This window comes from Nematocida major, assembly GCF_021653875.1.
Source record: "Nematocida major strain JUm2507 chromosome Unknown 2406, whole genome shotgun sequence".
Classification (NCBI taxonomy): Eukaryota; Fungi; Microsporidia; genus Nematocida; species Nematocida major.
In genome coordinates, this window is record NW_025952948.1 from 25479 (window position 1) to 50011 (window position 24533).

General features: G+C 50.2%; 18 protein-coding genes across 18 annotated transcripts; 9 read left to right on the forward strand and 9 right to left on the reverse strand.

Annotated features, from left to right (window-relative positions):
• Window positions 1-1339: 1339 nt before the first annotated feature.
• NEMAJ01_1456 (uncharacterized protein) lies at window positions 1340-3274 on the reverse strand (the record flags this gene model as incomplete). The annotated part of the gene is made up of 1 exon (XM_047915294.1): window positions 1340-3274. One exon carries the CDS (start codon window positions 3272-3274, stop codon window positions 1340-1342), a length of 1935 nt encoding a protein of 644 aa, XP_047771251.1.
• Window positions 3275-3773: 499 nt separating this feature from the next.
• On the forward strand, window positions 3774-4088 carry NEMAJ01_1457 (uncharacterized protein; the record flags this gene model as incomplete). Its single annotated transcript, XM_047915295.1, has 1 exon — window positions 3774-4088. One exon carries the CDS (start codon window positions 3774-3776, stop codon window positions 4086-4088), a length of 315 nt encoding a protein of 104 aa, XP_047771252.1.
• A 5-nt stretch (window positions 4089-4093) lies between these two features.
• Window positions 4094-4825, reverse strand: NEMAJ01_1458 (uncharacterized protein; the record flags this gene model as incomplete). Its single annotated transcript, XM_047915296.1, has 1 exon — window positions 4094-4825. One exon carries the CDS (start codon window positions 4823-4825, stop codon window positions 4094-4096), a length of 732 nt encoding a protein of 243 aa, XP_047771253.1.
• Window positions 4826-5159: 334 nt separating this feature from the next.
• On the reverse strand, window positions 5160-5396 carry NEMAJ01_1434 (uncharacterized protein; the record flags this gene model as incomplete). Its single annotated transcript, XM_047915272.1, has 1 exon — window positions 5160-5396. One exon carries the CDS (start codon window positions 5394-5396, stop codon window positions 5160-5162), a length of 237 nt encoding a protein of 78 aa, XP_047771229.1.
• A 79-nt stretch (window positions 5397-5475) lies between these two features.
• On the reverse strand, window positions 5476-6588 carry NEMAJ01_1459 (uncharacterized protein; the record flags this gene model as incomplete). Its single annotated transcript, XM_047915297.1, has 1 exon — window positions 5476-6588. One exon carries the CDS (start codon window positions 6586-6588, stop codon window positions 5476-5478), a length of 1113 nt encoding a protein of 370 aa, XP_047771254.1.
• A 454-nt stretch (window positions 6589-7042) lies between these two features.
• NEMAJ01_1460 (casein kinase 1) lies at window positions 7043-8023 on the reverse strand (the record flags this gene model as incomplete). The annotated part of the gene is made up of 1 exon (XM_047915298.1): window positions 7043-8023. One exon carries the CDS (start codon window positions 8021-8023, stop codon window positions 7043-7045), a length of 981 nt encoding a protein of 326 aa, XP_047771255.1.
• A 339-nt stretch (window positions 8024-8362) lies between these two features.
• On the forward strand, window positions 8363-10030 carry NEMAJ01_1461 (sec1 family domain-containing protein 1; the record flags this gene model as incomplete). Its single annotated transcript, XM_047915299.1, has 1 exon — window positions 8363-10030. One exon carries the CDS (start codon window positions 8363-8365, stop codon window positions 10028-10030), a length of 1668 nt encoding a protein of 555 aa, XP_047771256.1.
• An 18-nt stretch (window positions 10031-10048) lies between these two features.
• On the reverse strand, window positions 10049-11722 carry NEMAJ01_1462 (SWI/SNF related-matrix-associated actin-dependent regulator of chromatin subfamily C; the record flags this gene model as incomplete). The annotated part of the gene is made up of 1 exon (XM_047915300.1): window positions 10049-11722. The coding sequence occupies one exon, from the start codon at window positions 11720-11722 to the stop codon at window positions 10049-10051; it is 1674 nt and encodes a 557-aa protein (XP_047771257.1).
• A 182-nt stretch (window positions 11723-11904) lies between these two features.
• Window positions 11905-14751, forward strand: NEMAJ01_1463 (ubiquitin-activating enzyme E1; the record flags this gene model as incomplete). Its single annotated transcript, XM_047915301.1, has 1 exon — window positions 11905-14751. The coding sequence occupies one exon, from the start codon at window positions 11905-11907 to the stop codon at window positions 14749-14751; it is 2847 nt and encodes a 948-aa protein (XP_047771258.1).
• Window positions 14752-14966: 215 nt separating this feature from the next.
• On the forward strand, window positions 14967-16217 carry NEMAJ01_1464 (26S proteasome regulatory subunit N5; the record flags this gene model as incomplete). The annotated part of the gene is made up of 1 exon (XM_047915302.1): window positions 14967-16217. One exon carries the CDS (start codon window positions 14967-14969, stop codon window positions 16215-16217), a length of 1251 nt encoding a protein of 416 aa, XP_047771259.1.
• Window positions 16218-16394: 177 nt separating this feature from the next.
• Window positions 16395-16733, forward strand: NEMAJ01_1465 (uncharacterized protein; the record flags this gene model as incomplete). Its single annotated transcript, XM_047915303.1, has 1 exon — window positions 16395-16733. The coding sequence occupies one exon, from the start codon at window positions 16395-16397 to the stop codon at window positions 16731-16733; it is 339 nt and encodes a 112-aa protein (XP_047771260.1).
• A 46-nt stretch (window positions 16734-16779) lies between these two features.
• NEMAJ01_1466 (uncharacterized protein) lies at window positions 16780-17571 on the reverse strand (the record flags this gene model as incomplete). Its single annotated transcript, XM_047915304.1, has 1 exon — window positions 16780-17571. The coding sequence occupies one exon, from the start codon at window positions 17569-17571 to the stop codon at window positions 16780-16782; it is 792 nt and encodes a 263-aa protein (XP_047771261.1).
• Window positions 17572-17688: 117 nt separating this feature from the next.
• Window positions 17689-18603, forward strand: NEMAJ01_1467 (uncharacterized protein; the record flags this gene model as incomplete). The annotated part of the gene is made up of 1 exon (XM_047915305.1): window positions 17689-18603. The coding sequence occupies one exon, from the start codon at window positions 17689-17691 to the stop codon at window positions 18601-18603; it is 915 nt and encodes a 304-aa protein (XP_047771262.1).
• Window positions 18604-18765: 162 nt separating this feature from the next.
• Window positions 18766-20136, forward strand: NEMAJ01_1468 (serine/threonine protein kinase KIN1/2; the record flags this gene model as incomplete). The annotated part of the gene is made up of 1 exon (XM_047915306.1): window positions 18766-20136. One exon carries the CDS (start codon window positions 18766-18768, stop codon window positions 20134-20136), a length of 1371 nt encoding a protein of 456 aa, XP_047771263.1.
• A 122-nt stretch (window positions 20137-20258) lies between these two features.
• NEMAJ01_1469 (14-3-3 protein epsilon) lies at window positions 20259-21002 on the reverse strand (the record flags this gene model as incomplete). Its single annotated transcript, XM_047915307.1, has 1 exon — window positions 20259-21002. One exon carries the CDS (start codon window positions 21000-21002, stop codon window positions 20259-20261), a length of 744 nt encoding a protein of 247 aa, XP_047771264.1.
• Window positions 21003-21039: 37 nt separating this feature from the next.
• Window positions 21040-21735, forward strand: NEMAJ01_1470 (uncharacterized protein; the record flags this gene model as incomplete). The annotated part of the gene is made up of 1 exon (XM_047915308.1): window positions 21040-21735. One exon carries the CDS (start codon window positions 21040-21042, stop codon window positions 21733-21735), a length of 696 nt encoding a protein of 231 aa, XP_047771265.1.
• A 42-nt stretch (window positions 21736-21777) lies between these two features.
• Window positions 21778-22488, forward strand: NEMAJ01_1471 (uncharacterized protein; the record flags this gene model as incomplete). The annotated part of the gene is made up of 1 exon (XM_047915309.1): window positions 21778-22488. One exon carries the CDS (start codon window positions 21778-21780, stop codon window positions 22486-22488), a length of 711 nt encoding a protein of 236 aa, XP_047771266.1.
• Window positions 22489-22790: 302 nt separating this feature from the next.
• NEMAJ01_1472 (uncharacterized protein) lies at window positions 22791-24329 on the reverse strand (the record flags this gene model as incomplete). Its single annotated transcript, XM_047915310.1, has 1 exon — window positions 22791-24329. The coding sequence occupies one exon, from the start codon at window positions 24327-24329 to the stop codon at window positions 22791-22793; it is 1539 nt and encodes a 512-aa protein (XP_047771267.1).
• Between the last annotated feature and the right edge of the window lie 204 nt (window positions 24330-24533).

Sequence of the window (24533 nt, forward strand, 5' to 3'; positions counted from 1 at the left end):
TTTTCGGCACTTCCCGAATGAGGCATTCCGCATTCGGACATGCTCAGAGCCCCTGGAAACTCTCTGGGAAGGGAATTTCTCGAAAGTTGGCGTAAAATTGTGCCCTCCTGGGACCTGTCGCGTGTGCTTGCGCCTAAGCGGATTTTTCGAAGTTGAAAAGCAGCAGAGCCAAAGGGCGAAAAAGGGGTTCGAAGGAAAGAGCATAAATATGCAAAAAGGCGTACTATCCGATGGTCCATGGCGCGTGCAGAGGCCGAGGATGTTATAAGTAAGTTCCTGCAAGCAGGCAGTGTCTTTTTGGGTGCTGCCTGGTGGAATAAGCGAGGAAGTGCTCGAGAAGGCCTCCCAGGGGAGAATGTTCTAAGACTCGGAAGGCACTCCCAGATGAGAAAGTGTCAAGAAAGTATACTGGTGAGAAGATGTGAAGATGAGAAAATGTAAAGATGAGAAGGTGAGAAGAATATTCCAAGAAAGTGTAAACATGAGAAAGTGCAAAGATGAGAAGATGTAAAGAATATTCTAAGAAAATGTAAAAGTGAGAAAATGTAAAGAATATTCCAAGAAAAATGTAAAGATGAGAAGATGCAAAGAATATTCCAAGAAAGTGCAAAGATGAGAAGGTATTAAGAATATTCCAAGAAAAATGAGAAGATGAGAAAGTGCAAAGAATATTTCAAGAAAGTATAAAGATGAGAAGGTGTTAAGAATGTTCCAAGAAAATGTGAAGGTGAGAAGGTGCAAAGATGAGAAGGTGTGAAGATGAGAAAGTGTGAAGAATATTCCAAGAAAATGAGAAGGTGAAAAAGTGCAAAGAATATTCCAAGAAACTGTAAAGATGAGAAGGTGAGAAGAATATTCCAAGAAAAATGTAAAGAATATTCCAAGAAAAATGAGAAGGCGAGAAAGCGTCAAGAATATTCCAAGAAAATGTAAAGATGAGAAAGTGTGAAGAATATTCTAAGCAAAATGAGAAAGTGTGAAGGTGTAAAGATGAGAAGATGAGAAGATGAGAAAGTGCAAAGATGGGAAGGTGTAAAGATGAGAAAGTGTAAAGAATATTCCAAGAAAATGAGAAAATGAGAAGGTGTAAAGAATATTCCAAGAAAATGAGAAGGTGAGAAAGTGTGAAGATGAGAAAATGTAAAGATGTTAAGATGTAAAGAATATTCCAAGAAAAATGAGAAGAAGGTGTAGAGCTACCAAGAAGGCAAGATTCCAAGAAAGTATAATGGTGAGAAGATGTAAAGACGAGAAAGTGTAAAAACATTGGGGAGCTGCTAGCTCTCTGTGCACACGAAATTCGCCTTTACACTGCATCTGAGGTGTAATGAATATGTCTTTATTTTTTCCAGTTAAACTCCGTGCTTTGCGCTTCGGAGGGCCTTCTCCTGTCCCTTCTGGCCTCCTGCTCCGGTCTCTCGGGCCGCTTTCGGAACTCTCTGCCCTGCTCCTCTGCGGTGCTTGAGCTATCTTCTGCCCGGGTCTTCCCCCAATGCAGCTTACTCTCTCGCTCGGGGATGCCCGTTTGCCTGCTTCCTTCTCTCTGCGTGTAGTCCACAAAACTGCTTGCGTGCATGCTGGGGGGCCTGTATATGTTCGGATCACTCGCTTCTTCTGGCGCCGGCTCTGAGCTTCTGTTTCTCCACGTGAGGTCCTGCGGGGCCTCTTCTTCCCTCTCCCGGGCGCTCTCCGTGCGGGCAATCGGCCTCTCTTCGTGCTCGCTCCTGAAGGTTTTTCCTGCGTACTCTGCCTGGTTCTTAACCCACGTCGGCTTAGGCGCAGCTGCAGGCTCGTATGCAGGCTCTTCGTATGCCTCCACAGCCTCCTGTGCTGCCCGCTCCTTCTCCGCCTCTGCCTCCTGCTTCGCCTTTATGGCGAGTCTCTGGCTGATTTTTTCGGCGAGGCTTTCCACTGCGCAGTAGCTGTCGACAGCCACCTGGAGAATCGCCATTTGTCTCTCCTTTGCGCGCTTGAACCTGTTGTTTATCACTGCGAGCTCTGCTGTTCTGTCTTCTTTCAGCTCTTCCAGGCCTGCACACTCTGCCTCTTTGTAGGCTCTTATCATGTTTCTGAAAAGATACTCTCTATGCTCAAATATTATCTTGACCTGATCTTTTGTCTTCTTCTTCGTGGCAGCTGCTGGAGCCTCCTCCGCCTTCTCTGCGGCCTTCTTCTCCGCCTGCTCGGGCACTTTCTCTGCGCTCTCCCTCTTGGCAGCGCTGGGGAGGGGCTTGGGGGCGTGCACCTCGTCCAGCTCGTTAATGTAGTCGATAAACGTGCTCTTGGAGTTTCCCTTCTCGATGGAGATTTTTCCCTCTACGAGCGCGTACTTTAGCTTGTTTCTGCGCAGGAAAGAGACTCTTCCAATCAGCACGTCAACGGGGTCTGCCTCGCTGCTCTCCTCCAAGGGAGCACTCGCGGGTTCCCCCGAGTTTTCCAGGCTCTGGACAGCGCGAATGTACCACGACCAGTGCGCCTTCTCTTCCGCACTCACAGGGAAAATGACTTTGTGTGCGGTGTTCACCTCCTTCTTTGACTTCCCCACGCCTCCAATAAGCTTGTCGTAGTCTGTGATGATTTTCTGGTATTTTTCGTACCCGAGTATGGCCTTGTCCGGGGAGACCTTTACGCCCAGGCTCTGCAATATCTTTACACTGTTGATGTACGCCCTGTAGTTGGAAATTCCCATCAGATACTTCCCAACAATGAGCAATTTCATCGCGACTACGCTTTGGCTCTGCACAGCTATTTTGTTGAGGAGCAGGGCGACTCTATACGCTTCATAGTCCAGGCCCAGGCTGTGGTACAAGTGGACGTAGCCAATAATCAGGGCGGCACACTCTGGGTCTGAGTCCATCCCGTACAGATAGCTGATTATGGTGCTTGTGCTCATGCTCGTGCTGAAAACGCCCAAAACCTTCGCCATAAGAATTCTAACGAAGTGCGAGTTCTTTCGGTGCATGCTTAGCATCGTAAAAAGGTTTTCCAGGTGCTCCTGTTTGCTGGCTTTTTTCTCCCCGGGCCAGCACTTGCACTCGGTGCTTCTGGTGAGGAGGTTGCACCGCCTGTACGATATTTCGTTGGTGTTTGGGATTCCCTCAATGTATGCAGAAATAAACGCGCTCACATAGCCAGTGCTCTTTTGCTCCTTCGTTTTCAGCCTGTATAGTATTTGCTTTATGTCGCTACCACTCGCCATTTCTGCGAGATTGTTCATATTTTCTACTAGAGTATTACTTGATACGTGTGAATCAATATATTCTTCTAGATTCATAGGAAAATAAAAATAAAAATAACTTTATACGAATGCTGATGCCACTGCAAACAGACGCCCAGAATGGGCCTGTCTTGGACCGGCCAAATCTTCAGGCAGGATCCATGCAATGCCCCAAGCATCCCTGGAAAATGCCCCATCTTCTGAAAAGCCCACAGCGCAGAGCGTGCAAGCACAACGGGAAAAACCGTCGCACATTCTTCCGAATAGCGCGAATGCTCGTCTCCCGCGGGGTGTGCGTGCAGGTACTGGGTCCTCTGCGTGGGAGCACTCCTCACACGCCTCCCTGCACGCTGCCACGCCCTCAAGCTGCAGCAAGAAAATCCAAAAACGAAGAAAGCACGCGCAAGAGCACAGGAATTATTACATCAAAAATCTATTAATACATGGGCCTTGCACCGCCCATACTCCAAAAGCACAGAATGTGCGCCTGTACGGCCTTTTCTTGCACCTGCCAAAATGCTATTTCTTTTGCCTCGCATTTTCACTTTTCGCTTGCATGCACTCCATAGCCAAGAGCATTGAGGAGATAGGAAGAGTGTTCATCTGGAATAAAGCGCTTTCTTACAGCGGCATTGCAACAAATAGAACATCTGTTCTGTGGAATGGACTATTCTCGTATGCCACCAGCAAGGGCTTCTCCCCCTTCAAAAGCGGACTTGTTTCCGGGTGCCTCGCCGGAGACTACAGCCGAAAGCTTGCAGGCAGGACTCTCCGGGGCGGACTTTCTGGGATTGGCGTTGCGCTCACAAACCGAGCAACACAGCTTGCATCAAGCAGACTCAGCGCATTCAGCGCATTCCGAGGCCCGTGAGCGCCCTATTTGCTGCTTTTGTTCGAGTGGTGCAGAAAGAGAAGAACAATAGACAGAATCATGACAAAGAGAGAAATAAATCTTTTCGCAGCCTGCCTCTTTTCCTGCGCATTTCTTATGTACGTCCGGCTTATTTTTACGTCGATAGAAGCTGTTGTTGTGTTGCTCAGAATCACGTCAATTCTCTCGTCCTGCACGTACAGCTCCTGTGTTATTAGCTTCTGGAGAACGTCTATTTCTGAAACCCGTCTTCTCACCTGGACGAGCTCTCTCTCCGTGCAGCGAACTCTTTCCAAAATGCGCTCGTTTTCTTCGTGGAGAACCTGCATCTGGACAGGCGTAGTCTTCGCCGTGGACGTTGACTTCTCTGGCTCCAGCGCTATATTCAGCGAGGGCCGGACGCGCCTGCTTTTTCTCTCCTCCAGCTTCATTTCCGTCCTTTTCATAAGAGCCCGAATGTTGTGCGCCACGCCCTCCAAGTACTTGCTCTCCTCCATGGCCTCCATCATATCCACGGCCTTACTGCCTCCTGCAACAAGCTCTTTGACCGTGCTCTCAACATCCGAATAGTCGTGCGTGTGTCTGTTTACTAGCGCAGCATGGCACGCACTCAGAGAGTTTCTCAGCTCCTTGGCTATGCTCAAAACAGAATTCACGCTTCCATCGGGGGCTTCCACGCTTTTCTGCGAAATGCCTCCGTCCAGCACATTCCTTCTATACTCTTCCGTCCTATTCATAGTGTAAATTTTATTTTCCTGCAATTATATTAATAGTCCGCACGGAATCATGCTTGCCCGAATAACCGAAGGCCTGAACTTCCCAGGGCAAAGTGCACGCGCCCTGCATCCTGTATGGAGCCTTAGCCGGAATAAACCATCCCTCCGCGCAGGGCATCTGAAGAGCAAATCCTGAGCCTGGGAATCCCCAACTGTCGATGCCCAGATATTCTCGCAGGGAAAAGATAAAAACGCCCTAAAATTCACATAATTTCCGTTTATTTTCAGGCACACCAGGAAACAGTGCAGAATGCCACGGGCCGCCTTGAAATAGAGCAGGAGTGCACGCCCTAGCCTACTCTGCGTCTTCAAAGGCGCCCAGCATCTCCCGGACTTCCTCCAATACTTCGCTGTTCAGAAGTGCCGTATAGTCTATTCTTGGGATGTAGTTTTGGCTGGTCGTATTTATTATTGGAATTGTCCGGGTGCCATTTACAGACGTGTTTGTGATGTTTGTGGGATATTCCGGCAAAATGTTCAGAGACTCACTCGGCGACTCCTTCAGCCTCCTAGGGGGCGCCCACTCGTTCATTCGCACGAAAAAATAAATTCGTAAATAGAGCAGAAACTTCCTTGCGCTTCACTCTCAGATATTTTCCGCGTGGGAGCTGCTACCACTCGACCAAATAGTTCCGCCTTTTCTTCTTCTTGTACGCTGCAAATGTTCTTTCCTCGCCTGGGGAAGCGGCCGGGTACTCCACACTTTCCTGCGATACTTTATCCTGCTGGACAGCCGCATAGAGCGAGGCATCCACTGCAGTTCCCTGCGATGGGCCGTACAGGCAGCCTCCTGTGCACATGCTCATTTCTATGTATGCGTACTGTTCGAGGACAGATTTGTCTTTTTTCAGCTTGCTCGTGAAGGCTATTATGCGGCTGCTCCCAAAGAGCTGCAGGACCTTCTTCCCCCCGGGGAGAATGGCTTTCTCGTTGTGGGTTTTCATGCTTTTCACCGTTACGAGGCGCCCTTCTTGCGGGCCTGCTTCACAGAGCAGGTGCGCAGAAATGCCTTCAAATACTCCTCCCGTGGTGGAACCTTCCAGGATTCGGCTCACGCTGTGCATGTACTCAAACTCGGTGTAGTCTTGTCTGCTGGGCTCCCACGGGGTGCTATTTTCCGTGGGAGGAGGCTCTTTCCCTGCTCCCCCGTGGATCTCTTCCTGGCCTAGGAGGCTTTCCTGCATCTCCTTCGCTGTGATGCAGTAGTCTATGTGCGTGTTGTTTTTTGCTTCGACTCTCTTGTCTTTGCACATGACTATGGAAACACACTTTTTCGGGCTGATTTCTCTCGCGTATTTGGCTGCAATTTCCACAGGGGAGAGGTTGTGGCTTAGCTGTGGGTCTATCCCTTCCAGCGCATTCTGGAGGTACAGCACCGTTCCAGGGCATATAGTGCTTATAACGGTGCCCTGCCTTTTTAGAAGGGCCTTTTCCCTCTCCAGCAAAATACGCGTCCCCACGGTGCTGTCCACGACAGTGTTTCCCAGCGCGCCGAAGTACTTCACCAGAGAGTGCTCAAAGAGCCTAAAACTGCCTTTTCTGCCCGTAGAGTACAGCGCCATCTTGGCCTGCGGGGTTATTATGATGTTTGCACCTCCGGCTTTTATCAAGTCGATGCCCTGCAGGTGGCTCTTGTCTTCCTCCTCATCCACAGAAACACATCCTGCACACGAAAGGCAGTCGGAGAGATTTATTTCCGTGGAAAGCACTGGCCTGTCGCACATAAGTAAAAATAAAAATGCACGGGCTCTTCGCTTATACTTGCTAGAGGCAGTGCGAAATGGGGATTTTCGGCCTTTGCATGCGCCCTTGGGGAGGCACACGGAGGCTCATCTCCCCCAGAGGCACCTGCTCCCTAAAAGCGCGCATCTCTCGGCCCCATTCCAGGCACTTTTTCCAGAGTCCATGCACTTCCATCGCAGAACAAGGGCGGGATAGTGCGAAACCTTCTTGCACTTGAACTATCTACAAAGTATTCTCCTCTGGGAAGCCCTGCGCTCTTCTCTGCCGCCCTGGGAAAGCAGCAAATATTCCCCGCGGGTGCATATTCTGGCAAAAAGAAACCCTGCAAAAAAAAGAGCAGTGTACACTTTCCTGCTAGTCCCCAGCAGGCGCAAGCAAAAAATTCCAGGAAAAAGCAGGAAGAAAAATCACGGTGCGGTTTCTATTTTTATTCACTTACTGCCGAGTCTTAGAGCTTTTCATGCACCGCTCTATTGGCTCGCGAGTTTCGGCGTATCTTTTATACCAGTCAAAGCTAAAGTCGTAGATGAAGTTATTCTGAATCATGGCACTGCTAAATATTCTTTTAATATACAGATAGTCCGGCATCTGGTCATACTCCAGCCTTCGCACGTAGACCAGAAACTCCTGGAAAGCCGGGTCAATGCCTGCGCAGAGCTCCTCCACGGGGGTTGTTGCCTTTTTCTCTCCTATCATTTTGTACCGCATCTCCTTGCTAGACGACTTGATGCTCTGCCACGGGAGCCTCCCCTTTATAAAGTATATAAGCATGTACGCAAGCGACTCCAGGTCATCCCGCCGGCTCTGATTTATTCCGTTATGCGTATTCAGCGAGACATACCGAACAGTCCCCAAGAGCCTGTTGTTTGTGGTTATTGGCCTGTGCGTGTAGTTCGAGGTCCTGTACATGCACGCCAGGCCAAAGTCAAGAATGTAGAACGTGTTTTTTGAGAGCACCTCTGCAATGCACTTGCTGTGGTTAGCGACCCCAAAGAGAAAGTTGTCGGGCTTTATGTCTCGGTGGATGATGTGCTTGTAGTGCAAGTATTCGACCCGAGTTATTAGCATTTCTGCCAGCATAAGCACTGTTTTCAAAGAAAACTTTCGGTTGCAGTAGTTGAAAAGGGACTCGAGAGACGGCCCCAGGAGGTCCATTACCAGAAAAGACCGCTTCATATCCTCCATGTTCAGAGAACCTGCCTGAAGAACAGTTGGGATGTAGTTGTTCTCTGTTTTCAGCAGCTTGTAAATGTGCCTTTCGTGCGATATTTGCGAGCACCCTGGTTTTTTCTCTATTTTTATCGCCACTTTCTTGCACGTTTCCATGCACTGTGCCTCGTATATATCCCCAAAAGCACCGGACCCTATTCTTTCAAGTATTTTATAGTTTCCAATGCGAATGCTCTTAAAGTTCATGCGTGAAAATAAAAAAGAATAGAAAAACAAACAAGCCCAGGCAGACACAAAATAACACAGAAAAGGCCCAAACAGAAAAACAGCATGCAATCGCGCCCCCGGCCTCTGTGCAGACTGCAGCTGCGCCGAGAGACCGAAAATATTTTATTTTATCCGTTGCAAAATCCTCTGCCCTCCTGAAAATCCTCCCAAAAAAGCACTTTCCGTGCACAAAAAGCGCAGATGCACTCTCCAGGGCGGGGGAGAGTCGTCGCAGGAAAGAGCCAAAAAGTGTGCTGTGCCTGTTCAGGCTGTTCGGAAATTGCTTTTTCTATAAATTCAATAAATATTTTGCCCCGAATGCTAAGAGAGAGACAGGCTCAAGAGCTTTCTGCCCTGCTGAAAGGGGAGACATTTGAGTGGTCTATCCTAATATTGGACAAGGAGGGCCAGGATGTAATCTCTCCACTATTCGTTATGACGGACCTTATGGAGGTGGGGGTTGTGCAGTGTCTGAAGATGGAGGACGTGCGGGAGAGAAACCCCGAGACAAGGGCGATATACTTTGTAAAGGCCTCAGAGGAGAACGTAGACCGCATAGTGGAGGATGCGAAGATGGACTTGTACAGCCGAGTGGAGGTTCTGTTCACGGGCATAGTCAGCACGTCTCTTCTCAGAGACATGTCGATCAGGCTGGCCTCAATAAAGGAGGCAAATCGCGTGGTGAAAGTGTTCGATGCAATATCCACGCACTCGTGCCTTCACGAAAACATGTACACTCTCGGGATAGAAAAGTCGTACGCGCAGACTGTGCGAATGACGGAGAGTCTCGGGGTGAGTCCGGTCGCCCTCGCACAGGCGGAAATGGCAGAGCATGCGGATGCACCGGGCGATGACACGGGAGAAGCCAGCCCTGAAGGAGAGAGTGAAAATGCGGGGGAGCAGGAGGAGTACGTTGAAAAGGCGAAGATGGCCCTTTTGTCGATTTTCAAGGGAATGCCCGCTCCTGCCGTATACCACAACCACAAGCTCTCGCAGAGAATAGCCGCGGGATTTCTCGAGAGACTTGCGGAAATAGCAGACCTCCAAGGGGGCAGGGCGTCTTCCAGGCTGAGAAAAGCCAAGCGCCCGCTCCTCATCATTTTAGACCGGAGCGAGGACTTGGTTGGGCCGATGTACCACACGAACTCGTACGGGGCAATGATCAACGAAATATTTGACTTTAAGCTGAATAAGCTTGTGATCCACGACGCAGTGAAGAAGGCTGGAGAAAGCACGGGGGAAGCAGCGTACAACCTGAACAGGTACGACGAGTTCTACAACGAGAACATAAACGAGCCCTTTACCTCGGTCGTTGACAAAGTGAATGAAGACCTTCTCGCGTACAAGGAGATGTCCAGCAGCACGGCCATAAACATGAACAGCGGAAACGAGGAGATGATGAAGTCTCTTGTAAAGCTCCCGGATCTTGTCGGAAAGAACAAGCTCCTGTACAACCACATGAACATTGTCCTGAATGCGATAGAGGCCATAAAGAGCAAGCACTTAGATGAGCTCTTTTCCATAGAGGAGGGGAAGTCCCTGGACCTTGCGGAGGTTGAGGAGGCCGTGGGCAAGATAGACGAGACGGAGCTGACTCGCCTGTGCGTGATCGTGCAGAATCGGTTCAGCAGGCAGTATCCGGACGTGTACAAAATGGCCGAGGGCCGAGTGAAGAACAGCCCCGTGCTGAAGTACGTAGAGGAAAACACGGTGAAGCACGGCATGCGGAGCAAAATCATAAACAACCTCAAGAAGATGATTGGCGTGGGAAAAGACGGGGTTTTGCGCCGGATAGAGGAGGTGTACACTAAAAGAGCAGAGGAGTACTCTTCAGTAAATGTGTTCATTCTGGGGGGCGGCACGTACGAGGAGTACAGGGCCGTGGTGGAGTATGGGAAGGCGCAGGGCGTGGAAGTTTCCTACGGGAGCACAGAAATATTTTCAGCGCCCGAGTTTATATCGCAGATAAAGAGCATCGCGGAATAAATGCAATTTGGTACTTTATTATTCATTGAAAAAAACCTCTTCAAAGCTTCTTCCGGTTTCACTGCATATTTTCCTGAGCTTTGAAACAACTTCGGCAATTTCCTTCCGGGCCTCGAGGTGGGCCTTCCTGTACGTCTCCCGCATTTTCTCGAGGTCCTCCCGCTCCTTTTTCAGAGTTCTTGCGAGGTCGGTGAACTCCGTGACCTTCAAGTCGATCCGCTTCATCTCGCTCTCCACGAGAAGCTCCAGGAGGCGCTCCTTCTTCCCCTCCTCAAGGACCTTCTGGCTCTGCGCGCGGCCCATGCACGCAGACAGTGCCACAGCCGCTATCTCGTTCAGGCGGCCGTTCAGCCAGTCGTCTTTTCCCTCATTCTCCGCGGCATTCCTCTGTATCTCCGCCACTGCCGCCTTTGCTGCTGCTGAGGCTACGCCCGGGTGGATCACACTCGCCAAAAATGCAACGGTCGACATCACGGGGTTGAGCGTGTAGTTGAACGGCATTTTGTTCTCCGAGAAGGATATCGCCTCCATCTCCAGGAAAGGGTCCTGTATCCCCATTTTCAGAAACTGGAGAACGCACTGTTCCAGGGTTTTAGTCTTTACATAATCTGCAACGGCCTTCCAATCGTCCTTATACATCTCAATGCCCTCCAGCAAAAGCATCTCCTCCTTCTCGCTCCAGATCTGCCGCACCATCCCAGCCTCCAGCACGTGAAAGTTCGCGTACGTGCAGCTTGCGGGGTACTCTCCCCCGTTGAAGCACCCGCTGCACAGCATAATCCGGCCTCTCTCCGAAAAGTACACTTTCTCCTCCATCGAAAGAACCTGCATGACCCGTCCGCAGGACGTGCACGCAGCCTCTGCAGGGATGCTGTTCTGCGCGAACCCTGTAGACTGCAGGCTAAAGTGCTTCGACGGATCTCGCAGCATGTCTATGCTGGGCTTCTGCATGCTCGCACTTCCCCCGGGAGCCGGAATGCTCGACTCCCCAACGGTAACGTACCGCTTCCCCTCGCACATCTCGCTAACGTCTATGCAGGCGCCAGGATCCGGCTTTTCTTCGCTCTTTTCCCGGGCCTCCCCCGCCCCAAGGCCCTCCAAAACGCCTTCTGAAGCCGCTGCATTTTCGGGGGGCACGCCCTGGGACGGCACAGTTTCAACGACTGCACTCCCCCTCGTTATGTCAAAAAGGTCTTTTTGCTGGATTTTCTCGATGAGTTTCCCCATGTCTCTCCGCACGCCTATTTTGTAGTTTATGAGTCCCCAGTGCTCTAAAAATGTGTATATTTTTATGAGCGTAGAAATATCTTCGGGTATGCGCCTCCTGCACAGAGTTATGCTCACGTGCGTCGATGTATTCTCCTGGTACATCTTGAATATCGTATTTCGGGCAGAAACGTACTTTTGAACGCCCTCATGCCCCGAGAGAAAGGCGCTGAAAACCCGTCTTTCTATCGGGTGGATAGCCTCCATGCTAAACCAAACAGAATGAAGAGGCACAAGAACAGGAATCCCCCCTCGCTCCCCAACTGCTTTGAAAAGGTCTGGGTACCTTTGCTCCAGAAGCATGTTGCTGTCCTCTTCCCTCTCGCACGCCCTGGAAATATTTACCACATTCTTGTTTACTTCGCTGGAAATGTTCATTTTGCTTTGGGTATGGACTTTATCCACATTGTAGCTCCATTCATTCATATATAAAAAAATTATTGTCATTTTATTAGAAACAAATGACCCTACACACAGAGCATTTCAGGCAGGCTCTGCACACATTTCGCCTATTTTTGTGTCGCACGGCCTTTTCCGTCGTTGATTGATTTAAAGCGGGACACCGTGTTTTGCATTTTGCATAAATTCCAGATGTTTTTATTTTGTTTATGAAAGAGCAAGACAAAGTATTTTCTCCGAAAGTTGATGAGTCTTTGTATTCACGACAGTTGTACGTGATCGGGAGCGAGGCCATGAAGAGGATGCTTCGCTCGAGTGTGCTGGTTCTTGGGCTGAAAAAGTCCGGGCTGGAGCTCGTTAAGAATCTTGCATTGGCCGGGGTTAAGGCCATTTCTGTGCACGATCCAAGCCTTGTCGCGCCCGAAGACCTTAGCACGCTCTACTACTGCACAGAGTCGGATATTGGGGACCGCGTCGACAAAAGCATAGAGTACAAGCTGAAAGAGCTGAACTCGCAGGTGTCGATACATGTCCTGGAGACGGCCCCGCAGGACGTCTCTGCGTATACGGCAGTCGTGATGAACGATTTCCCCCTTGAGGACCAAGTGCAGATGGACGAAGCCTGCAGGAAGCTCGGCATTCCGTTTGTGGCTGTGCGCACGAAAGGCCTGTTTTTCCAGGTCTTCTGCGACTTTGGGGACTCCTTCGTCACAACAGACACAAACGGGGAGGCGCCGTACATAGGAACCATCAAGGCAGTTTCCCCGACAGGAGAAGTTACCTTGGTGGAGGAAGAGAGGCACTCCCTTGAAGATGCAGACGAGATATCCGTGAAAAACAGAAAATACACGGTGCGAGACGCGAAGGCGTTTACCTTCTCCCTCGAGGGATACGCAGGAGAAAGCCTCTCCGGGGAAACTTTTGAGCAAATCAAGAAGAAAAGCGTTGTCCGCTTTAAGGCGCTGAGGGAGGCGATGGAGAGCCCGATAATACACTCGGAGTTCGCAGGATCGGACATTTTGCACAGGTGCTTCCTTCTGTACGACGGGCTGAGAGAAGCCCCCGTTGAGGCGGCAGTTGCAGCATACCTCCAGAAGTACCCGATAAACGAGGAGGACGTGCACATCGTGCGGGAGTTCTTCCGGCAGCCAGACACCTCGATTTGCCCGATTACGTCCATCTCCGGGGGGATATCGGCCCACGAAGTCCTGAAGGCGTGCAGCGGAAAGTTCACGCCTCTGCAGCAGTTCATGTACTACCACGCGCTGGAGGCACTTCCCCCGAGCATGTACAAGAAGAAGACGGAGAGAGTGCAGACGACGAAGAACAGGTACTCGGCCGTTGTGGAGATATTTGGCGAAGGCGCAGACGCGATATTTAACGCTGGCGTGTTCGTGGTCGGCGCAGGCGCAATTGGGTGCGAGCACATGAAGAACCTCGTTATGCTCGGAATGGGAAAAACAGGAAGAGTTGCACTGACGGACATGGACGCAATTGAAAGGTCGAATTTAAACAGGCAGTTTCTCTTCAGGGAGCACGACATTTCTCAGATGAAGTCGGCAGTGGCGGCGCGGGAGGCTGCTGCACTGAACCCCAGCGCCAGAGAGAGCCCCGTCATGGCGTACGTGTCGAAGGTCGGGAAGGAGACAGAGTCGCTCTTCAACGATGAATTCTACGGGAGAGTAGACGTCATTTTAAATGCGCTCGACAACGTGGAGGCGCGCCTGTACATAGACAGCCGAGCTATTTATCACAAAGTGGCTGTTATTGACTCGGGCACTCTTGGGTCGAAGGGGCACACGCAGGTCGTTGTCCCGGGAGTGACTGAGCACTACGGAAGCACAAATGACCCGCAGGAGAAGTCTATCCCCCTTTGCACGATCAGAAACTTCCCGTACCAGCCCGTGCACTGCGTGGAGTGGGCACTTGCAGACTTTAAGAGCCTTTTCTACGAGAGGCTCGTGGAGGCGAAGAAGGCCCTTGGGGAGGCGTCAACAGTCGAGCTCCCGGATAGTGCAGTCGTGCTCCTGCACACGCGCCCGAAAACCCCGAGCGAGGCCTTGAAGTACGCCATAGACTTGTTCGTGGAGAGGTTTACTGCAGGCCCTTTGCGGCTGTGCGAGTCTTTCCCGAAGGACCACATGACGGAAGAGGGCACGCCTTTTTGGATACCCCCGAAAAGAATGCCCTCCCCCGTGGAGCTTTCTCTTGAGAATCAGGACCACAGGAAGTACGTTGAAAGCGCGTACCACCTCGTGATTCGGACGTTTGCCCTGGAAAGTCTCCCCTTTGAAGACGCCCTGAAGGCGTACACGGAGAAAAACACGCTCCCCCGCGGAGAGGCTGGCTCAGCCGAAATTCGGGACAAGGAAATCGAGGCCATGCGCAGGGACTTGGCAGGGGAGGAGCTGCAGAGCATTTCCCTGCAGGAGGAGGAGTTTGAAAAAGACTCCGAAACAAACGGGCACATTGCATACATAACAGCAGCGTCGAATATTCGGTCGACCGTATACGGGATACAGACGCTGGACGCCCTGGAAATAAAGAGAATTGCAGGGCGAATCATCCCAGCAATAGCCACAACGACAGCCGTGGTTTCTGGCCTGGCCCTGGTCGAGGCCATTAAGTTCCTCCTCTGGAAAGAGACGGGAATTGCCCAGTACAGGAACACCTTTGTTTCTTTGGCGCTTTCCTTGCTCATGGCCAGCGAGCCAGTCGCCCCGCACAGGGAGAAAATCACCCTTCCCGGAGGAGTCTTGGAAGTCAGCCCGTGGGATATGCTGGAGGTGAAGGACGAGCCGCTTGAGGAGATTCTCCAGAGGCTGAAGAGACTTTGGGGCGTGGAGATACACACGGTAATGAGCGGCCTGACTGTTTTGTTCTGCACGTTCTACAACAAGCAGAAGTTTATGGAGAATCTGAAGAAGAGGCCCTCCGAGATAATTTACCCTTCAGGAATACCGCAGGGCGTGCAGTCCGTGAGAATAGACCCGGTCGTGGAGGACGATGAAGGAAATGACCTTCCAGTGCCCTTTGTTAAGGTTTTGCTGAAGTAGAGCCGTGCTGGAATAAAGGCGTCTCTGCACGCACTGGGCTTGGCTCTTGCGCTGCTGGGCGAATGGCGGAAATAAATCGAAATACACGCACAGCCTTTTTGCGCTTTATTCCGTGCAGGGAGCATTTTGCAGCAGGAAGAGAAAATTCGGCCTCTGCACGCCACTTCTGCAATTTAATCGGGCTTTCTATTAATATTCGGAATTTGTTTATTTTTATGGATCTCCTGCAGGAAAGAGAAAAAACAGCCAGACTCAACGGGGACAAAGACGCAAGTGCGGCCATTTTAGTGGAAATAGTGGATGCAACAAAGACCCCGCAGGAGACTGTAGAAGCAATTAGGCAAATGGCCAGGAAGAAGGGGCAGCTCAAAGAGGCGCTGAGCACTATGATACACCACGCATACAGGAAGTACATTTCTCTCTCCCCCGTGGAGATAGAGGAGAACTCGTACGAAACAGTCCGGCTGATTGACATAGGCCATGCGTACGCGCAGGCGGAGGAGAAGGCGCCCCCCTCGGAGGACAAGGATGAGTTTCTGGACTTTTTGGTGCTTCTTCTCACGACAGTCGTTGAGGGCCGCATATACATGGAGGAGCTGAGAATATTCATAACCGACGCAATAAAGCAGATATACGTTAAAAGGGGAGATATGAAAAAAGCACTGTCTTACGTGTATCCCGTGCATGTGGAGACCTTCTCCTCCGTCTCCATGAAGAGAATCCTGCAGTACCAGCTGGAGCAGCTCCGAATAGCTATTCTGGCGCGCGAGTACGGGCAGGCCATTCTTGTCTCGCAGCGCATGAGCATGAAGCAGCTGGAGACTGAGCCTGAGCTGGCCGACTACCACCTCAACAGAATGCTTTTCATCCACATCCACAGGAGCGAGTACTACAAGATCGCGTGCATCTTCAACACTTTGCGGATAAAGGACGAGGCAGCCAGCAAGACAGAGTCCATATACTCTGCACTTGCGATCCTGTTCTGCATACTGGACATCCACAGTGCAGAGTCCAAGCAGATTCTTGTTGCGAACATCAGCAGCAAAATATGCCAAAATGACACGCGCGTGCTTGGGGATGCATTCACCAACAACCTGCTCATAACGGAGGCCATCTACAGCACCCTGCACACAATCCAGGAGAAGTACGGCATCCAGGGAATAGTCCAGCAGTACATACCAAATATCCGGGAGAGAGTCAGCCAGTACAACATCATAGTAATCAGCAAGTACTACAGCAGAATAGAGATAGCCCGAATTGTCGAGATATTAAAGATGCAGCCCGATGAATTCGTCGAAATTATCGTCGAGATGATCCGCAGTAAGCTCGTGGAGGGCACCATCTCCCAGATCGAGGGCATAATTGAGTTCAAGAAAGAGACGAACACCGTCGAGAGCTGGAACAGAAACATAAACGCCTGCCTGGACGCAGTCATAAAAATCACGCACAGCCTCAACAGTGCATAGACAGAACCACAAAATATCCCGAATGCCCAGCCTGGCATGCGAAGAAGAGGGCCAGGATACAATGCTTTGAGCAGACTTAAGAATGCTAGGGCACTTAAGCCGTGGCCCAGTTGAGACATGCTCTGCACACTTGCATACTTAATGCAGGTGGAATATTTGTTTTTCAAGAAGTTGTTTATGAACCCATTCCCAGGAGAAGCCCCCCCAGGGAGAAGCATTCGGATAACCGTGACGGAGACCGCGTACAAGAACATGCCCGAGAAGGTGCAGGGCGAAGTGGCGGAAATTCTCAGGCAGGCCTCCCCAGGCGACTACACAATAGACGCCTCGGGCGAGGCTCTTTCCGTGAGAAGGCCTGCCCTCTTCAGCGACCACGCAGAAGGCGGAACTTCGGGAATGTTCTTCCCAGAGTCCCACTTCAGAAGGCCCCCGCGCGAGGACGACCCCTTCAGAAAGTACGACCCAGACAATGACGAACTCCCTCCCCCCGGTGGAAGCCGCTCGTATTTCACGTAAAAGTAAATTCGCAGTAATACTCTGAATCTTTATTATTATCTTTACTCTAGTGCCCATTATTAAAGTGATACTTCAGGCCGTTTGCATTTTTGTATCTCTTCCCACAGCCTGGCACATCACAGGCGTACGGTTTCTCGCTCTCCATTCCGCCCCCGGTATGCCCCTTGCTCATGTGGTACTTCAGCCCGTATGCTGACGTGTACTTCTTATTACATCCGGCATGGGTGCACTTGAAAGGCCGCTTTTTGTCTTCGTCCTCGTAGTGCGACTCTCCTATAAGCTCAACCTCCGCGTCCATGTCGAAGTCTCGGACCACGACCGGAGGAAGCAAAACCCCCAGAGAAAGCGACTCCGACTGGAGTATCGTATTGTAGAAGGCAGTTGGCTTGAAGTAGTCGTACGTCATCGAGCTGTCGTTGAAAACCACCGTTGGAACCTGCACTATCTCATTGTGTGAGTCGCCCCCGTGCCATTTCACGTGCTGCAGACCATCTTTTTTCTTATCGGTTGATATAAACTTGTAGTGCGATCTCTCGTAGTGCGAGACCAAATCGTGCAGTGTGGGGAGAGACTCACCGCAGCACTGATAGTTACTCTCCAGGCCATCGTCCATACTCTTGGTATCTTTGAAGGTGAAGGGAGACCCGTCTGAGACGCAAGACTGGACAGCCTCGGGTATTTTCAAAGATATTCCGGGCTCTTCCACTATCTCTGAGTCCATTGTTGACTCTATTGTTTTTTGTATGGAATCATAATCCAAGGGCACCGGCCTTCTTTTGTCCTTTCTCTCATCCACTTTTCTATGGACAAATTTGTTTTCCTTTTCTAATATGGCCATTCTTCTCTCCTTCTTTTTATTTTTTATTTTAAATATTTTCAAAGAAAATCTCATTGGGCGATTTGCAGGGGTGGCATCACTGCTGTAATAATTAAAATAAAGTTAATTTAAAAATTAATGAAGGAGAAGAGGGAGAAGGAAAAAAGGAGGCTAAAGGTCCTAAATGCGGAGATAAGCCTGCTAGAGAAAGAAAAAGAGATGAATTCAAATGCGATGATTGAGATAGAAAATAAAAAAGAGATAAAGAAAAGGGCAAGAATTAAAAAAAAGAAAGACGAGGAGAAAGACTTAAAGATAAATAAAAAAATAACGCCCGCTCTCATTAAATCACTAAATCATATGATGTTTGAAATCAGCAATCTCCCTCTTGAGTACATACTTGCACAGTCTAACAAGATGGTGCTGACCTCTGAGTGGCATCTGTCCATCGTGGAGAGGGAGTGCCTGAAAAAGTACACGAAAATAAAGGACCTTTTCAAGAGCAAGCTCCTTCTTGAGGAGAAGCGCAATACGGCATTCTCGGGGTTTGAGCTGAAGAGGCGGAAAATACTGCGGGCTTCTGCGGACAGGCGGAAAACCGTGCTTGCCATCCAAAGGGGGCTGCTCAGCGCGGGGGAGCCGCAAAGCGTTGCTGACAGCATCTCGCAGGAGTACAGCTATGCAGAGCCAGGGGACGCGGAGGCTCTCTCGGAGAAGTACAAGAGCGTGCTCTGCCTTTTCTCCTTGATGAAGTCGAACAAAAGCAACATCCGGTACACAGTCCCGCAGAGCAAGAAAAATCCGGTGATGCACTCGTCACATACTACGTGCTTGGACAAGATAAAGATAGAGCCTGGAAAGATCTTCACGATCCCAGATCTTGTGCGATACAGGATGTACAGAAGGAGCATGCGCGAGGGAGAGAAGCCAGGAGCCCAGAAGGGCCCGGGAAAGGACCCGGAGAAAGAGGCGGCACAGGAGAGGAGCGAAGACGTCCTTGCGCTAGAAGTGCCTGGCTCCGAGGGGGAGGAGGGAGAAGAGGAGAAGCTGTGAGGGCTTCCGTGGAAATAAATGTGTGCGTGTACTGGCTTGTTCTTTTTGGAGGCGCAGAGATGCTTTGCAGCTGATGCATAATATTTGCAGATGTGATTCGGGCCATAGTGCCCCGTAGGAGGTAAGGGGGAGGAAAATAAATACGAGGAAAAATGTTTCTGCATGCGAAGCTCAACGGACAGAGCTCACGAGCTAAAGATGAACAACTATGCGCTGAAGGAGGTGATAGAAACAGGAACAACGAGCTATGTATATAAGGGCGTGGATTTGCGAAGCAGCGAGACAGTTGCCATAAAAGTCATAAGCCGAAAGAAGTACGTTGGGATAGAGAAAAAGCAGTCGCGAGAGAACAGAATACTGCGGGAAGTGCTTATTTCCTTCCTGCTCGTGCACAAGAGCATTTTGCGGCTTCGGGAGTTTTTCTACACAAACGAGTGCTTCTACTTGATATTCGACTACATCTCGGGGGAGCAGCTGCTCAAGAAGATCATCAAGAGCAAAAAGCTCTCGGAGGCGCAGGCGAGAAAGTACTTTCTCCAAATACTGGACGCGCTGAGCTACTGCCACGCCCACAATATAGTTCACAGGGACATAAAAATAGAGAATATTATGGTGGACAAGGACGACAACGCCATACTGATAGACTTTGGGCTGGCGAACTTTTTTGAGAAAGAGGGGTTTCTCGGGACGTTCTGCGGGTCTTTGTACTTTGCAGCCCCGGAGCTCCTCTCGGGGAATCTGTACCGAGGGCCGGAGGTCGACGTCTGGAGCCTTGGCGTGGTTTTGTACGTTATGGTGTGTGGGCGTGTCCCGTTTGACGACAAAAACATGCAGTCTCTCTACCACAAGATCATAGCCGGAAACATATCTACGGAGGGCGTGTCCCCCGCTCTGAAGTCGCTCCTCCTGCAGATGCTGAACCCAAACAGGACCACCCGCATAGAAATTATGGATATATACAGGCACGAGTGGGTGGGGGAAACCCCTCCAGAGACGTGCGAGAAGATCCCAGAGAAGCCCTTTGTGGACCCTGGGATATGCGCGTATATAAACTACCTTTTTGGCGACCAGTTCAAAAAGAAGGACGGCGGATACTACAACAGCATAACCAAAGTATACCAGCTCTACAAGAAAAAGCAGAAGGGGAAGTGGTGTGCAAGCCGCCTGGACGGAATTGTGGACTTTATCTCGGACAAGAAGCTAAGGGTGAAGAACAGCATCCTGCGCCACTGGAGAGGCCTCAAAAGCTCTGAGGATGTGCTGGCCAACGCCCTGGAGAAGGCAATCAAGGAGATGGGCCTGGCCTTCGAGGTCTCTGCAGGAAAATATTTCTGCATGTTTGCAGAGGAGATTTTCATCGTGCAAATATGCCAGAACATTTTCAACAAGGCGTACGGACTCGACGTAAAAAGCAAGATGAAAACCCGAAATCTAAAACTGATAAAGGACTCCCTAAAGTCCCGGGTCAGGCAAATAGTCCAGCCAGACAAGCTTTTTCTAATAAACAGCGCAGCCCCGCGCGCTAGTGAATAAATAATAATCCGCATACCAACAGTTTTATTCCACTGGGCCCGAATAACCCGACTCCAGAGCGCCGGCCTGGCTTCTACCGGCATGCAGCCAAAAGGCGCAGCCCAGCGCTCTGCCTGGCTGCTTTAATACGCCGTGTCCTCTTCATTATACTCCGTAGCCCATAAGGAAAGATTGTCTCGCAGCAGCTGCATGATAAGCGTAGAATCCTTGTAGCTCTCTTCGGTCAGACTGTCCAGCTCTGAAATTGCATCGTCAAAAGCCTGCTTTCCCATCTCTATCGCACGCTTTCTCTGGTTCAGGATCTCAAAGCAGAAGACCGAGTAGTTCAAGTACAGCCCCAGCCGTGTCGGGTTTGTTGGAGGAAGGTTGGCATCAGCCATCTCCATCGCCTGCTGATACGCCTGGTATGCCTGCTCAGAGACTTCGGAAAGATACTCCCCCGTGGCTATCTCGGCCTTATACCGCAAATAGTCTCCCTTCATCTTCAGGAAGAAAACTTGCGAGTCCTTCGCTGTGTCGTGGATCAAGTACGTGTCTAGAAGTGAAAGAAGGTCGTCGCATATGTAATTCAGCTCATTTTCAACTATTTTTATGTACTCGACAATAACGTCTATGTTTTTCGTGTTGCTAGGCTCTGCTATTTTGGCCTCCTGCAGGAACTTGCTCAGTATCCGCCAAGAGGTTCTTCTCGCGCCAACTTGGTTTTTGTATGCGACCGAGAGCATGTTTCTCTCCTCTATCTCTATTGGATTTTTGGCTGCGTCTGCCTGCTTCACTGCATCTTTCATGCACTCTACCATTTGCTCAAATCTTTCTGCTTTTTCGCTCAGTTTGGCTTTGTACACAGACTCTTCGTATGCTGCCATGTAATTTCTAAAAATAATTTATGTTTGTTTATTTAAAATGAAAAATCGAATCCATAATACGAACTCTCTCTTTGGCTCTCTGCTCTCCCTGTACGGAAACCTTGATTACGGAAAACCCCGCAGACTTAGGGCGAAAAGCATCAAACAATTTTTTGGCCGATTCTATCATTTAACGCATATAGGGCTTCTTCTCACTACGGTGACGCTTTTGATTGGGCTTCTCCGAAGAAACATGAAGCCTTCCAGCAGAAACTCTCGCGTGTACGCTTTTATGCGGAGTGCACACATTGACCTCCTGGCGCTCACCGTCACTGTGGAGTGCTTTATTCCTGCGATCTTCTGGGGGCTCTGGTGGATCGACGAGTCTACGGTCGTGGTCAAGTCCTCGTACGTGGGGGAGGATACAATCTCGCTCTTCTTCAACCTGTGCATGCACGGGTTTCCCACGGTCTTTCTTCTCGTGGAGTTTTTTGAGGGCGTATTCTTGAGCCGGCGCGTGCACTATATAATTATCTCGGGGTTCTTTGCCTTCTACATCGCTGTTATGGTGCTGTTCTACAATAAGACGGGGACTTGGCCGTACGGAGTAATTGAAGGTTTCAGCCCCCTGGGAAAAGTGGCTTTTTTTGGCTTCTGCTTTGCCTGCGTGTGCTTCGTGTACAAGTGCCTGGTCTCCGCCCATGAAATGGTGTGGAAGGACACTCGAGACAGAAAAGGGTCTAGAGAAGACTGACTTTATCTGATTAATATAGATAAATTTTTTTCCGTTGCTCCTATGAACGAAAGGGGAATGATTAAAGAAAAAAGCGAGCACACAAACATCATAAACGGCATATTGTGTGCATTGGGGGGCGCTGTATGCACATACGGATCTTTAGATGTCGACCACGATAAGCTGCTCGGAGTCTCTTGGTGGATATCTGGCAGCAAGCTGTTCTTTATTACAAATATGTCGCTGGTTATAAGCCTGGTCGCGTTTGTTCTCGCGGGGATAACGTACAAGAGAAAGAATGACGGGTTTAAGAAAGCATGCAGAGAGCTGATGGTGTGCATGCTAAGCGCAGAGGTCTTGATAATGCTCGTTTTCTGGCCAATATTCTGGGCTTGCCCAGCAGCAGTTTTCCCGAGGGCTTTGAGAGAGGGCCCCCAGAGAGTTGGGATGCTGGCGAACATCTGCATGCACGGCCTTCCTGCGGTGCTGCTTCTGGGCACGTATATTATGGATGCGTGCTTGGCCCCGCCTGGGAAACTCGGGATGGGGTGCTACGTTGCGTTTGTCACGGGACTGTCCATGTCTTTCTACAAAATCCGCGGTTTTTGGAGGTACCGAATACTTTCGAAATTTTCCACATACTTATTGGTGCTGATTCCATTCATTCTGTTTGTTGCAGGATGCCTTATCGCCAAAGCCCTTCACCAGCTGAAGCTGAAAGTCCGCAGAAGCAGAGCCTTCAGAAAACACATCCTGAGGACTGCCCGCATTTAGGCGCCTGCACGGAGCCTGCACTGTTTATATACACTCGGGCGGACAGCTTTGAAAAAGCATCCATAGACAAGCCAGGAGTATGTTCATAATAAACACAGAAATAAATCAATAGATAAAACTTGCATTTCTCTCGTAGGCACAGCTTCTCCAGCGAACTCTGTGTGCACAGAAAAAAGTGTTTCGCCTGCTTTCAAATGTACTCGGGCAACAAAATGAATTTTCTTCCGTGGAGAAAACTCCAGAAAAAGCCGGAATATCCGCAGAAACGGGCATAGCCCACAGAAAGCAAGGCATAGGATTTATTAGTGCGGCGCATATGCCCCCTGCATGGAGATGCCAATGGCTTTGTGCGTGTACTCCTGCACTGAGTATGCCACAATGGCGATGCTCAGCATAAAGATCGCAGTGTGTACGAAAGTCCTCCTGTCGAACAAGGAGAAAGTGTATCTTGGTCGGAGAAAGGGGTCTGCAACCGACAAAACTGCCCCCACCCCGCACACGCAGAGCACTGCAGCCTTTGCCTCTCTAAGAGCGTATATGGCTGGATCCACGTAGAATATTGCAGTGAATAGAAGCCCCAGAAGCACGACCTTTGAAACGACTCTGTTGATTTCTCTGGATAGAATTTCCGAAAAGCTTTTCTTGCTGTCGGCAAATACCTGCTTCTGCAAAACCAGCCCGTTGAAGCCCATTGCAAGCGCCAGAAGCATCGGCTGTGCAAGTTCGAGCTGCCTAGCAGTGCCTGCCTTGCCTTTTACTGGGTCTATGCTCTCTATGAGCGACCGATTTATGAGCAGCGCAAAGGAGACTCCTATGAAAATCGAGGAAACTGCCCCCACAAGGCGCGCTATTGCACTGTAGAAAAAGGCCTTTCTTTTGCTGGCCTCTGCACAGTGCAGGGCTTCGCTTGCATTTTCTTTGCATCGAGCCCTGCTTGCCACTGACATCCCGTGCCTCACAGAGTGCCCGTAAAGAATCATGTTCATGTCGTATGCAAAGTCTCTGTGCAGGCTTGCAACTTCCCCAGAGTCAACTCTTCCCCTTTTCTGGCTCGGCCTTGCAAAGGAGTATTCGGCTGTTTCTCCGTCCATGTACGCACTTATTACGGACTTGCACCAGTCAAGCGACTGCCCCAGGGCCTCTGTGCCGACAATTTTCCCCCAGTGGTGCCGAATGCTTTTGGCGTTTCTCAGAAGGTCCGCGCGTATTCTCTCCCCGTACTCAAAGTTGGCTTCCGTGCTTAGCATGCAGTGCATCACATCCAGCTGCTGGACCACAAACTGCTCGATGCTTCCTCCCTCCATGGCGTCGTACAGTTGCTCCAGAGGAAGCACTTCTGCTGCTGCATACTCTGCGCTGGGAGTTATTAATGCGATCTGGCTCACAAGATGGTCCACCAGCAGGCCTGTCCCTCTTTGTATGCCGTGGTACTTGACTGCCGAGGAAAACATTGCTTTGTATGCCTCGGAGTCGTGGATGCTGCATCTTGATCTCGCGTAGTGATATTGGGACTCGCATATTTCCCTGGATATGTATGCGAGCACATTTCCAAGCGAGGCCTCTACATCCGAGAAGACGGCTGCTTTCGTGCTCTGGGAAATCTCCACGGTGCTCAAGTGCGCATGTACATAGTCCAGCGGAATTTCGTACAGGCCGGCCTCTAGCAGCACAACCTGTAAATCAACCTTCTTCAGCAAGTAGAAGACTGCAGCCTCTATTTTCATGCAGCTGCCTTTTTCCTTGTGCCTATCTGCATGCAATATTTCGACTGTTTTTGCACATGCCTCCGGGGAGAGCTTCTCTCTAAGCGCCAAAAGTATCTTTTCCTGCGTCGCTGACATGCCAGAATAGAACACACTGCCTTTATATTTGCTTTGTTGGAATTTTAATTCTCTATAAAAGGAACATTGTCTTGGCTCGCCAGAATTGTGGGCTTCCATTGCGCGCGCTGATGGGGGTTATCAGCTGCTCTGCGCACATACGCAGCGGCCGTCCCTGCACTTTTGCTCGCTTAACGGCTCCTACGGCATTGGCCTTCTCTTGTG